Raw genomic sequence first — 13,910 nt, forward strand, 5'->3', positions numbered from 1 at the left:
GGGTGGCCCTCGCGATGGCTGGACATCAGGTCTGCTCCAGGAGTCCTTGGTGTTGGTGTTGAGCTGGGGCCCTCCCTGCCACTCCCTTATCGGGGGAGGGGGGGTGGCAGGAGCTGAAGGACTCCAGGCTTAGTTCCACAGCCCCCAGGGCCCCAGGCAGGAATTAAAAGGAGACATGCTGGCAAAATTGCTAGAAGGACTTTATCTGAGTCGTTTAAATTATTTAAAACTTCAAGGTCCATGGCAATCAACGGGCTTTCCCCTCCTATTGAAAAGGTAAAACAGTAACTACAAATTAGCTTTCTCACTGAAGTCTTTTGCGTCTTTTGGAAACCTTGAGCAATGCTCCTAAGTGTCTTTTCTCTCTCTCTTGAACTTCTGCCTCGTGCACCACCATGGTTTATGTGGTCCTTGTGTCAATGGACGCGTGGTGGCTTTCATGACAAGTCTCCTCCTTGCATCCACAGGACTCTGGGAAGCCAATTGAAATCGAATGTCTAGAATGCGAATTCGAGGCTCTGATCATCGAAAGCAGAGTTAAACTCTACATGCGAGGAGCTATTGAGGTAAAGCCGCAGACGCAAGAGTCTCTGTGTGCGGGGCACTGCTCTGCAGTTGCCCTGCGGCCTGCTTGCGGGGGGGGGGGGGGCGGGGGAGTACTGCATTGATGACAGGCTGAATGTGTCGCCAATAGAGCCTTGGCCCTGCTGCTGGATGTGGCCTGGCGCGCTGGTGCCCAGGACAGGGGCTGTGGGAGCGGGTGAGACCCGGTCCCCGGGCAGAGGCCTGGGTCACAGGGCCTCAGGAGGTCTCTGACGGCTCCAAGGCCACTGTGTTTTCTTAGTAGGTCGGGCTCATCCTCCTGCAGACTGACCAGAGCCTTCCACCCTTCCCGGTCCCTCCCTACCCCTGGCAACACTTGCTTGCTCTTGGGTGACCTTGGCCAGCCTGGCTCATGTTGAGAGGGAGCCCTCTGTGAGGCACAGGGCCCCTGGGCTGGTGGAGGGGGGGGGCTCCTGCTGCCCCGCCCCGGCTAGACATAGCGCTGCTCAGGGGGCCTGCGGCTGTCTCTGAACACACAGCCTCCTTGGGGAGACTAGGTTAAAGACAGGGTATGAAATTGCAAGCGCTGGTGAAAGTGGGTCTAGAAATCCCTGTAGACTCTTCTTCGATAAGAATTTGGCAGTCCACAAAAGGAAAGGCAAGGCTGTGGGAACGGAGAGTGCCTGGCAGCTCTGAGGTGGGCGGAGGCTGCTTTCCTGAGATGGCTGGGGGTTGGCACCAGACCCCCAAGCCACTGCTGCTGCCAGCTGCTGCTGCAGCCAGGGCAGCTGTCCCGCAGGTCCCCCGCACAGGAGGCAGGGGCCGGCCCACACCCAGCTTGCTCTCTTCTGGGCATCTGCCATCCCCTGGTGGGTTTGCCTGGGTCCACCTACTCCGGGCTGACTCCGCCAGGGTGACCACTGAGGGCTGGGGCTACCTGTGCTGCAGCCTGGCAGGCAGTGGGCCAAACTTGGGCTTGGTTTATGAAGCGCACAGGCTGCAACTGAGGCTGGCTGTGGATTGCGTGGTCGTGTCCACCACACCTCTGCTCACAAGGACTCTGAAGGGGCCCTGGCTTTGGTCTGCAGGCTTTGACAGACTCCTGGTCTGTCCAGACAGGCCATGAATCCCCAGCGTGAGCTCCACCCTGGGGCTCACAAGCAGCGAGAGGGAGAAGCAGAGGGGGGGCGCGTTGGGCGTTCATCTAGGGAAGGCCTGGAGCATGGCGAGCCTGTCCAGGTCCTGACACCCAGCCCACAGCCTCTCTATTGAGAAGGGCACAAAGCACAAACCAGAGTGGTTGTTACCTGGGTAATAACACAAGGAGAAGGCCCCAGTTAGACAAGATTAAGAAAGAGAGACTGTCTGTTCTCACGGGAGAGACACATTCAAGCCGTTGGGCAGGTGTCCTGGAAAGCATCTGTTCCCCGCCATGCAGGCTAGCTCGGACCTTGCCCAGGAGACCAGGGATCTGGTCTGACGCGTGCGGGCCCTGTGGGCGTGCACCTGCCCCTGCCCGCCGTCCAGGCCCCAGCACACGCGCGCTCGGCCCTGGCATCCAGCCTCGCTGTCCCCCGCAGGACCAGCTGAGCATCATCAAGAGGCTGGACTTCCTGCTGCAGCACGCCATCCGCCTGGGGGACCCCCAGGTCATCCAGGTGGTCTGCACCACCCAGTGGAACGTCTGCCTGCCCCTGCTGCAGCACAGCCTGCGGCACCACCTCCGGAAGCCGCTCACCAACGTCGCCGAGATCCTAGAGAAGGTGGACAGGTGGGGCGCGCCGACCTCGCGCTGTTCCCAGGGGCCCGTGGCCGGGGAGGGAGGGGCGGAGCCGCCGCCCTGAGCGTCATCTGCGGCCCGCACAGCATCCCCGGAGCCCCCGGGCTCACACGGCCGGCCTGGGGTCCTCTCCTCCCGTGGTCGTAGGCCCCTGGGGTGGGCATCTGCTCCGGGCCTGCAGTTGCCGTGGGACCTGCTGGGCGGGGTCCCTGCGCCCCGGGCCCCACGAGTCCCCACGCTCCGTGTCCTGGGAGAGTGTAGCCTCCCCTGGGAGGGCGCGTCTGTGTCTGGCGGTGGATGCTCCTCATCTCCCTCAGACCCGGGGTGAGCATCTTCCACCCTCTTAGCACGCTCACCTGTCTCCCTGCACAACATGCCTGCCGCAAAGCTCCCTTCTCCGTCAGGCTTGACACCAAGGCCGTGCTGCCTCTATAAAATGAGCTGTAACACGTCTTTCCGAAATCATTTTCCAACGTTCGTGGTCTACTTGTGGTTTTTCCCTTCGACATTGGGTAGAATTCAACAACAGAGCTGCCAGGGCGTTGGGTGTCGAGCCTCTTCATCCTCTTCCGTGGGGAATTGCTCAGGGGCTCCTAGCACACGGGCCCCTCCCTGAGTGCAGAGCCTGCCTTCTTCTGTGCCCTGGTTTTTGTCTGGTAGCTGTCACAACTAGCGACGCAGATGGGGGCGTTCTGTCCTTCCTCCCCTCGGCCCCTCTCTGGCTGTGACCCACACCCCAGCCACCTCTGGGCCCTCAGCTCTGGGGGCAGGGGCGGGGGGCAGCTGCATGGGGTGGTGTTAGGGTTCACGCTCCACACCCCTGCTGCTGCTCTGTGCTGTGCACGGGCTGCACGCGAGCTGCACATCCACCCTAGCTGGCTCCTCTGCCCTGAACACGGATGGGGCTCTTGGCCGGAGGTGGGGGGAAAGGGCTGCACTGCTCCCTCGTGGCGAGGATGTTGAGGGCCTTCCACAGCAGCTAGATGGTCCACGATGGCCCAGGCCCACTCGCTGCTTTTCAGCCCAAACCCAGGGCCCAGGGATCCTGCAGGGTGGGCTCTGTGTGTTCCAGTGGTCTGCAGAGACCATCTCTGCCCCTCTCCCCCAACTTGTGGCCCCTCAAGGCAGGGCGATGACAAGAAGGAGGCTAGCAAGCAGGAAGGCACTGGGTGCCACCCTCAGGAGGGCTGCTGGTCACAGCGCATGCCTGGTGCGCCCCCGAGGGCCTGCTAACACCTGTCTCCACCCCAGTCTGATGACCCTGCTGCGCTGCCAAGTCCACATGGAGCTGGGGCACATCGAGGAGGACGCAGACCAGCTGGAGACTGCCATGGAGCACCTGCGCAAGGCCTCCTCCCTGGACACCATGGGCCTCTACCAGGACAAGATCAGGATGGGCTTCAACCGGATACACCTTTGCACCATGCTGTACCAGTCCCCTGAGCGTGCCGAGGACAAGGCCAATATGGCCATCCAGCAGGTCAGGGCTCATCCCCAGGGTTGCAGACCCCAGAATCAGGCCAAGGGGCACCTGGGGGCCAGGCAGACCCAAGAACAGGGCCAAGGGGGGCCCAGGAGCCATTCAGATCCAAGAACAAGGCCAAGGGGGACTTGAGGGCCATGCAGACCCAAGAATCAGCCAAGGAGAACCCGGGGGCCATGCAGACCCAAGAACAGGGCCAAGGGGGACCCAGGGGCCATGCAGACCCAAGAACAAGGCCAAGGAGAACCCGGGGGCCATGCAGACCCAAGAACAGGGCCAAGGGGGACCCGGGGGCCATGCAGACCCAAGAACAGGGCCAAGGGGGACTTGAGGGCCATGCAGACCCAAGAACAGGGCCAAGGAGAACCCGGGGGCCATGCAGACCCAAGAACAGGGCCAAGAGGGACCCGGGGGCCATTCAGACCCGAAAACAAATCCAAGGAGGACCAGGGAGCCATGCAGACCCAAGAGCCAGACCAAGGGGCACCTGGGGGCCATGCAGATCCACGAACAAGGCCAAAGAGGACCAGGGAGCCTTTGTAGACCAAGAACGAGGCCAAGGGGACTCTGGAGTACAGGCACCTCAAGAACAAGGAGCAGGCTAGGCTGCAAGGCTAGGACTGAGAAGGGATCTGGAAGGACCCACCCACCAGGAGGCCCACAGTTAACTGTTGTGCCTGCCGAGGAGGAGCCACAGCCCCTCCTCCAAAAGTCAAAGGCTCAGAGTTCTCACAGGTCCCTGGAAGAGCCACTGTACACAGCTTGCTCCCCATATCAAAACTTCTTTCTGCAGGCAAAAAAAGCCATCCCAAAAGACAGTGTGAGGAAGAAGCGGGCACTCCTGGTGAATGCAGGGCTGGCCCTCGCCCCCGACACCTTCCAGATTGTGCTGGACAGCGAGAACGAGGCAAGAGGTGAGCAGTGCCCGGTGCCCTCAGAGGAGCCTCCTCAGCTCCAGAGCCTCTGTGCACTGGTGCTGTCTTGAGCCTGCCCTTCCCTCGTCAGCCTTTCCTCTCCAGACTCCACCTCCTCCCAAGTAAGGCTGCTGGCTGAGGGCCTGGAAGCATAGCCACTCTCAAGATGGGGTTCAGCCACGGCACGGCCTTGGGCTTCCCATCCAAGGTGGTTATCGCCTGGATCATCTAAGTGCTCCGCTCTGTCCCAGACCATTGCACACCCATTCACCCAGACCATTGCACACTCACCCACCCAGACCATTGCACACTCACCCACCCAGACCATTGCACACCCACTCACCCAGACCATTGCACACCCACCCGGACCATTGCACACTCACCCACCCAGACCATTGCACACTCATTCACCCAGACCATTGCACACCCACCCAGACCATTGCACACCCACTTACCCAGACCATTGCACACCCACCCAGACCATTGCACACTCACCTACCTCATTGTACACCCATTCACCAAGACCATTGCACACCCACCCACCCAGACCATTGCACACCCACCCAGACCATTGCACACCCACCCACTCAGACCATTGCACACTCACCCACCTCATTGAACACCCACCCGGACCATTGCACACCCACTCACCCAAACGATTGCACACTCACCCATCTCATTGAACACCCACCCAGATCATTGCACACCCACTCACCCAAACCATTGCACATTCACCAATATCATTGAATACCCACCCACCCAGACCATTGCACATCCGCTCACCCAGACCATTGCACACTCACCCACCTCATTGAACATCCACCCGGACCATTGCACACTCACCCATATCATTGAATACCCACCCATCCAGACCATTGCACATCTGCTCACCCAGACCATTGCACAGTCACTCACCCAGACCATTGCACACCCACCCAGACTATCACACACCCGCTCACCTAGCTCATCGCACACCCACTTACCCAGACCATTGCACACCCACCCAGACCATTGCACACTCACCTACCTCATTGCACACCCATTCACCAAGACCATTGCACACCCAATCACCCAGACCATTGCACACCCATTCATCAGTACCATTGCACACCCACCCAGACCATTGCACACCCAGACCATCACACACACACACACCCAGACCATTGCACACTCATCTACCTCATTGCATACCCATTCACCAAGACCATTGCACACCCACTCACCCAGGCCATTGCACACCCATTCACCAGGACCATTACACACCCATTCACCAGTACCATTCACCAGCACACTCACTCACCAAGACCATTGCACATCCACCCAGACCATTGCTCATCTGCTCACCCAGACCATTGCACACCCACCCAGACCATTGCACACTCACCTACCTCATAGCGCACCCACCCATCCAGAGCATTGCACACTTGCTCACCTACCTCATTGCACACTTATGCCCAGGTCATTGCATAACTACTTACCCAGGTCATTACTCACCCACTCCACCCAATCCATCGTATACCCACTCACCCAGGCCATTGTATACTTGCTTACACAGGTCATTGTGTGCCCACTCACCCAGACTATCACACACCCGCTCACCTAGCTCATCGCACACCCACTCACCCAGACCATTGCACACCTGCTCACCTAGGCCATATACATTTTTCCAGGGAGGTTCTAAAGAAGTGCTGGCATGGAATCGAGGGCCACACCATCCCTTGCCTGTGGCTTTGGAGCCCGGCTGTCCAGGACAAGCCAGCAGCTGGGGCGGTGGGATGGGGCTGCACCGAGCCGGGGTGTCATCTCCTCTAGCTCGTCTCTGACCTCATATGTGGATGGTCTGAAACAGAGCAGCCTCAGTCCATGTCATAGATCCGGCTGAGGGCAAGGAGCGGGGTGGGGGGGGGGGGTGGGAGGGAGGTGGATGGGTCCCCGCAACCCCTCCCTGCTCCTGGAAGGCTCATGCCATGGTGGCAGCCCGGGAGGGCTGGGCCCGTTGTGCTGTGTCACCTCCTTGGTCCTTTCATCCTAAGGTGCCAGAGGATCCCCTGTAGATCTGTTGGCATCACCCCGATGCACGATGCATATATTTTTCCTTATTTTAGTCAAGAGGCAGGGCCTTACATCCCCTGTGCCCTGCAGGTGATCGTAGAGGTGCCGACGCATGGTGGATCTGCACCCTGTAGACGCTGGAGCCCAGCAAGGTCGGGGCTCCCAGAGGGGCTCTCGGAGCTGGTCAGCAGTGAACACTGGTGCTGCCTGGGACCGAGAGGAGGGCGTGAGGCTGGCCTGGGCCCTCTGTCCACAGCAGCGGCACCAGGCTGCTGGCCCTTGGTGAGGGGGAGAGCTCTGGGAGCTTGTTCTCTATCTAGAAAACAGGAGCAGCGGGTTCAGCAGGCGAGACTGAGTCTGCAGATGGTGATGGGTGTTGCCAGGGGCAGCGAGAGACAAGTCAGAGCCTGGTGCTTGTGATGGGAAGATGCCGGGCTGCTCTGTGAGGTGGTGGGAGCCAGGAGGTGCCGGCGTCGGTACAGGGACGCGGCAGGCCAGGGTGCCACACCTCACCAGCTCACTCTGATCACTGCCCAACGACACAGGCCCTGGGCGCCACTCACGCCTCGGGGACGTGCCCACCTCCCGGGACAGAGGCCCTCCCACCCCAGGTCCTCTGGTGTACGTTGTTTCTGCTTTCAGTTTCCACTGGGAAAATCAAGGGCCGGTTTTCCAGCCTGTGTGCGAAGGCCCGGCACCACATCATCAGCGTGGACAAGGCGGTTGGGCACCTGCGGCGTCTGGGAAATGAGAACGACAAGGAGAGGTGAGAGGGACTGTGGCTTCTCTGCAGAGGACAAGCCCAAGAGCCTGCCCATTGGGAGCCCTGGGGTCCTGCCGCTGTGTCCGCACCGAGTTGGTTCTTCATGCCCATCAGGACCTGAGCCCGTGAGGGCGACAGTGGCTCTCCCCAGACACACGCAGCGCCACTTTCCAGGCCGTAGAATCCCCAACCAGGCGCCTGCGGCACCACACCTTACCTGGGAAGGGAGCTGGGAGGGGCCTCTTCCTCAGGAGGAGGGGACAAAGCCACTGACACCAGACCTGAGGACCACCCAGCCCTGAGCACCTGGCCCCGACCCGGGGGACCACCCAGCCCTGAGCACTGAGCCCCGACCCAGGGGACCACCCAGCCCTGAGCACTGAGCCGTGAGCTAGGGATCACCCAGCCCTGAGCACCAGGCCCTGACCCTGAGGACCACCCAGCCCTGAGCACCAGGCCCTGACCCGGGGGACCACCCAGCCCTGAGCACTGAGCCCTGACCCTGAGGACCACCCAGCCCTGAGCACTGAGCCCTGACCCTGGGCACCACCCAGCCCTGAGCACTGAGCCCTGACCCGGGGGACCACCTAGCCCTGAGCACTGAGCCCCGACCCGGGGGACCACCCAGCCCTGAGCACTGAGCCCTGACCCTGAGGACCACCCAGCCCTGAGCACCAGGCCCTGACCCTGAGGACCACCCAGCCCTGAGCACTGAGCCCTGACCCTGAGGACCACCCAGCCCTGAGCACTGAGCCGTGAGCTAGGGATCACCCAGCCCTGAGCACTGAGCCATGAGCTAGGGATCACCCAGCCCTGAGCACTGAGCCGTGAGCTAGGGATCACCCAGCCCAGAGCACTGAGCCCTGGCCCGGGGGACACCCAGCCCTGAGCACCAGGCCCTGACGCTGAGGACCACCCAGCCCTGAGCACCAGGCCCTGACCCGGGGGACCACCCAGCCCTGAGCACTGAGCCCTGACCCTGAGGACCACCCAGCCCTGAGCACTGAGCCCCGACCCGGGGGACCACCCAGCCCTGAGCACTGAGCCCTGACCCTGAGGGGATCACCTAGCCCTGAGCACTGAGCCCTGACCGGAGGACCACCCAGCCCTGAGCACTGGCCCCGACCCGGGGGACCACCCAGCCCTGAGCACTGAGCCCTGACCCGAGGACCACCCAGCCCTGAGCACTGAGCCCTGACCTGAGGGACCACCCAGCCCTGAGCACTGAGCCCTGACCCTGAGGACCACCCAGCCCTGAGCACTGAGCCCTGACCATGGGGATCACCCAGCCATGAGCACTGAGCCCTGACCCTGAGGACCACCCAGTCCTGAGCACTGAGCCCTGACCCTGAGGGACCACCCAGCCCTGAGCACCAGCCCTGACCCTGAGGACCACCCAGCCCTGAGCACTGAGCCCTGACCCTGAGGACCACCCAGCCCTGAGCACTGAGCCCTGACCATGGGGATCACCCAGCCCTGAGCACTGAGCCCTGACCCTGAGGACCACCCAGCCCTGAGCACTGAGCCCTGACCCTGAGGACCACCCAGCCCTGAGCACTGAGCCCTGACCCTGAGGACCACCCAGCCCTGAGCACCAGGCCCTGACCCTGAGGACCACCCAGCCCTGAGCACTGAGCCCTGACCCTGAGGACCACCCAGCCCTGAGCACCAGGCCCTGACCCTGAGGACCACCCAGCCCTGAGCACTGAGCCCTGACCCTGAGGACCACCCAGCCCTGAGCACTGAGCCCTGACCTGAGGACCACCCAGCCCTGAGCACTGAGCCCTGACCCTGGGGACACCCAGCCCTGAGCACTGAGCCCTGACCTGAGGGACCACCCAGCCCTGAGCACTGAGCCCTGACCTGAGGGACCACCCAGCCCTGAGCACTGAGCCCTGACCATGGGGATCACCCAGCTCTGAGCACTGAGCCCTGACCCTGAGGACCACCCAGCCCTGAGCACTGAGCCCTGACCCTGAGGACCACCCAGCCCTGAGCACTGAGCCCTGACCATGGGGATCACCCAGCCCTGAGCACTGAGCCCTGACCCTGAGGACCACCCAGCCCTGAGCACCAGGCCCTGACCCTGAGGACCACCCAGCCCTGAGCACTGAGCCCTGACCTGAGGGACCACCCAGCCCTGAGCACTGAGCCCTGACCATGGGGATCACCCAGCTCTGAGCACTGAGCCCTGACCCTGAGGACCACCCAGCCCTGAGCACTGAGCCCTGACCCTGAGGACCACCCAGCCCTGAGCACTGAGCCCTGACCATGGGGATCACCCAGCCCTGAGCACTGAGCCCTGACCCTGAGGACCACCCAGCCCTGAGCACCAGGCCCTGACCCTGAGGACCACCCAGCCCTGAGCACTGAGCCCTGACCCTGAGGACCACCCAGCCCTGAGCACCAGGCCCTGACCCTGAGGACCACCCAGCCCTGAGCACTGAGCCCTGACCCTGGGGATCACCCAGCCCTGAGCACTGAGCCCTGACCCTGAGGACCACCCAGCCCTGAGCACTGAGCCCTGACCATGAGGACCACCCAGCCCTGAGCACTGAGCCCTGACCCTGAGGACCACCCAGCCCTGAGCACTGAGCCCTGAGCTAGGGATCACCCAGCCCTGAGCACCAGGCCCTGACCCTGAGGACCACCCAGCCCTGAGCACCAGGCCCTGACCCTGAGGACCACCCAGCCCTGAGCACTGAGCCCTGACCTGAGGACCACCCAGCCCTGAGCACTGAGCCCTGACCTTGGGGATCACCCAGCCCTGAGCACTGAGCCCTGACCTGAGGGACCACCCAGCCCTGAGCACTGAGCCCTGACCTGAGGGACCACCCAGCCCTGAGCACTGAGCCCTGACCATGGGGATCACCCAGCCCTGAGCACTGAGCCCTGACCCTGAGGACCACCCAGCCCTGAGCACTGAGCCCTGACCCTGAGGACCACCCAGCCCTGAGCACCAGGCCCTGACCCTGGGCACCACCCAGCCTTGCCGTCTGTGCCCACCCCACCCACCAGGCTTTCCCACCTCAGCCCCAGGACAGCAGCACTGTGTCCAAGGTCGCTCTCGGGAACCGTCAGCCTGCCCTGCCGTTGTTGTTCCTTCCATGCAGTCCTGTAGCTGCTTTCTGATTTCTCCTCTGCTTGCTTTCCTCCTGTGTGGATTGTGGTGAGCAGAATTCAGATCTGGACAGACTTGGCCAAAGTTTCTCGGAAGCAGGGCGTGTGGGATGTTTGCCGGGCTGCCTGCCGCTTCTGCCTCCTCTACGACAATATGAAGTCCCGGAAGCCGATGAAGCTGAGGCGAGGTTGGACTCCCCACCCTGGCCCCCAGGTCTCACTGGCCCCCGGGGAGGGTCAGGCTGGGCCCCAGAGTCTCACTGGCCCCCGGGGAGGGGAAAGCAGGGCCTCGGAGTCCCACTGGCCCCCAGGGAAGGGCAGGCTGGGCTTTGGGGGTTCCACTGGCCCCCAGGGAAGGGCAGGCTGGGCTTTGGGGGTTCCACTGGCCCCCAGGGAAGGGCAGGCTGGGCTTTGGGGGTTCCACTGGCCCCCAGGGAAGGGCAGGCTGGGCTTTGGGGGTCCCACTGGCCCTCAGGGAAGGCAGGCTGGGCTTTGGGGGTCCCACTGTCTCCCAGGGAGGGGCAGGCTGGGCTTTGGGGGTCCCACTGGCCCTCAGGGAAGGCAGGCTGGGCTTTGGGGTCCCACTGGCCCTCAGGGAAGGCAGGCTGGGCTTTGGGGGTCCCACTGGCCCTCAGGGAAGGCAGGCTGGGCTTTGGGGGTCCCACTGGCCCCCAGGGAGGGGCAGGCTGGGCTTTGGGGGTCCCACTGTCCCCCAGGGAGGGGCAGGCTGGGCTTTGGGGGGGGTCCCACTGGCCCCCCTGGAGGGCAGGCTGGGCTTTGGGGGGGGGGGTCCCACTGGCCCCCAGAGATGGGCAGGCTGGGCCTCGAAGTCCCACTGGCCCCCAGGGAGGGCAGGCTGGGCTTTGGGGGTCCCACTGGCCCCCAGGGAGGGGCAGGCTGGGCTTTGGGGGTCCCACTGTCCCCCCGGGAGGGCAGGCTGGGCTTTGGGGGTCCCGCTGGCCCCCCGGGAGGGCAGGCTGGGCTTTGGGGGTCCCGCTGGCCCCCAGGGAGGGGCAGGCTGGGCCTCAGGGTCCCACCCTTGGGGGTTTCTTGCAGCTCTGAGAGTCTGTGGGGGCTGTGGCCCCCTGAGGTCTGCTCTGCAGAAGGGCACCCAGCAGAGCCTGTGTCACCCCCACGCCTGCGGCCCCCAGCAGAGGTCGGGACTGACCCTGACCTGCCCTAGCGGGCAGGGCCTCTGGCCTTGCACTTGGCTTCAGAGCCCCCTCTAGTGGAAATCAGGATTACACACCAACACCGTGTTCACCTCAGGAAGGGGAGGCTGTGCAGATCCTGTGGCGTTTTATCAAAGGGGCGTGGGCACTCTGGGCCTGGGGATCTTTGGGGCCCTGGGCCCAGCTCAGAAGGCTGACCCTCCATGGCACTTGTAGGTGACTCCAAATAGCAGGCCACAGTGACCATGACGACAGCAGTCACCACTGTTTCTCACCATTGCTACCCACTGCTGTGCTGCTTTGGCCCTGGGCTGCCAGCTTACTACGCTCCAACCATGATCACATCTGAGGGCCTCACGCTGTCCTTCTGAGTCCATCCGCACAGCGCTGGGCCAGGAATTCTTGGTTTTTGTGGGCTTGAAAAGAGGTCATCTTGATGGCCACGTAGAGTGGCTCAAGCCTGTCGTTGTAGCTGTTTGAGGCTTGGAGAGAGGGAGCTCTCAGTTCAAGGCCAAGCAGGGCAAAACGTTTCCAAGACTCCATGGCTCGGGGTGGCTGTTCACACACTATCGTCCTGGCTGCTTAGAGAAGCACAAATAGGATGGGAGTCTAGGCTGGCTCAGACTTTAATAGTCAATGCACGGAGGGCTGATGGAGGAGCTCAAATGGCAGGGCTCCTGCCTAGCAAGTGTGAGGCCCTGAGTTCAAACCCTAGTGCTGCCAAAAGGAGAAGAGAGAAGCATGATCTTCCCAATTGCTGCTCCGCAGGACGGAGGAAAAGAGGCACGGACAGCTCCATGCACGACATCTTGGGCCAGGCTGACGTGAGTCCCCAGAGGCAAATTTCCCAGGACCTGCTGAGAAAGTTCGCGGAGGTGGGGTTCATCAATGCTGAGGTACGTCCGTGGGTGGGGTCCATGGATGGGGAGGCGGGTTCCATGGATGGGAAGGTGGGGTTCATGGATGTGAGGTGGGGTTCAATGAGAGAAGGTGGGATCCATGGGTGGGAGGTTGGGTTCATGGATGGGAGGTGGGGTTCATGGATGAGGAGGTGGGGTTCATGGATGAGAGGTGGGGTTCATGGATGGGAGGCGGGGTTCATTGGTGGGTAGATTGGGATTCAATGAGAGGCGGTTAGTGTCATGGGTGGGAGGTGGGGTTCATGGATGGGAGGCGGGGTTCATGGATGGGTAGGCGGGGTTCATGGATGGGTAGGCGGGGTTCATGGATGGGAGGTGGGGTTCATGCATGGGAGGTGGGGTTCATGGATGGGGAGGTTGGGTTCATGGGTGGGAGGTAGGGTTCATGGATGCGGAGGCGGGGTTCACGGATGGGAGGTTTGCGGTTTATGGACAGAGGCTGGGGGTCACAGAGAGGAGGTGGGCTTCACCCATGCTGAGAGGAGTGTTCTTGTATCTGCAGGGCTAGGGCAGTTGCTGGTGGCAGATTCAGTTCCCACACCATCCGTGTCACCATGAACACTTCACAAACATTTATCCTAGAGCCTTACATTTTGCTTCCCAAGCAAAACTGTAATTGGAAGATTTCTGAGGAGAAAAATCCATCAACATGAAACATGATGTGTGTTGATATAAATTTTTAAATCAATTTACTTTGTTGTTGTTATAGAGCTGTTGTACACAGGGATTACACTCACATGTGTCGGGTAATGAGTACATTTCCTTTCCTGCAGTGTCTTCTCTTCCCTCACTCTCTCGCAGTCCCTCCCTCCCAGCTCCACCCTCCAGTTGTATAGTTTGCTTTCACCTATGTCCAGTGAGCTCCACTGCTGAAATATTCACCCTTTTCTCCCCAAATTTTGTACCCTCCCCCCACCCTCCCGAAGATATACACGTGAATATACCATACATACGGCAAAGAAAAGAATCATCAAAAATAAGAATATAAAAAGTAAAAGATAAAAAAGCAGCAAAAAGAAGATCCCTGGTTTCCATATCTTGGAGTTTGTTTCACCTTTGGTTTCTCTCCTAAGACTATCCTCTTTTGGTTTCTCTGTGTGTGAGTCTCTAGAATCCTGTATAATTTATCATATCCCAATGTATTTTAGATCTAATTTCTGCAT

The 13,910-nt window shown here is 61.4% G+C and overlaps 1 protein-coding gene across 1 annotated transcript in view; it reads left to right on the forward strand.

Moving 5' to 3' along the window:
• Cfap46 (cilia and flagella associated protein 46) overlaps positions 1-13,910 on the forward strand; it is an 84,813-nt gene that overhangs the window by 13,499 nt on the left and 57,404 nt on the right. Inside the window, 7 exon segments of the mRNA XM_048334671.1 lie at positions 468-566; positions 2,124-2,314; positions 3,575-3,803; positions 4,600-4,720; positions 7,415-7,538; positions 10,713-10,843; positions 12,596-12,723. Coding sequence (XP_048190628.1) covers positions 468-566; positions 2,124-2,314; positions 3,575-3,803; positions 4,600-4,720; positions 7,415-7,538; positions 10,713-10,843; positions 12,596-12,723 — 1,023 coding nt within the window.

This window comes from Perognathus longimembris, chromosome 2, assembly GCF_023159225.1.
Source record: "Perognathus longimembris pacificus isolate PPM17 chromosome 2, ASM2315922v1, whole genome shotgun sequence".
NCBI classification, from domain to species: domain Eukaryota; kingdom Metazoa; phylum Chordata; class Mammalia; order Rodentia; family Heteromyidae; genus Perognathus; species Perognathus longimembris.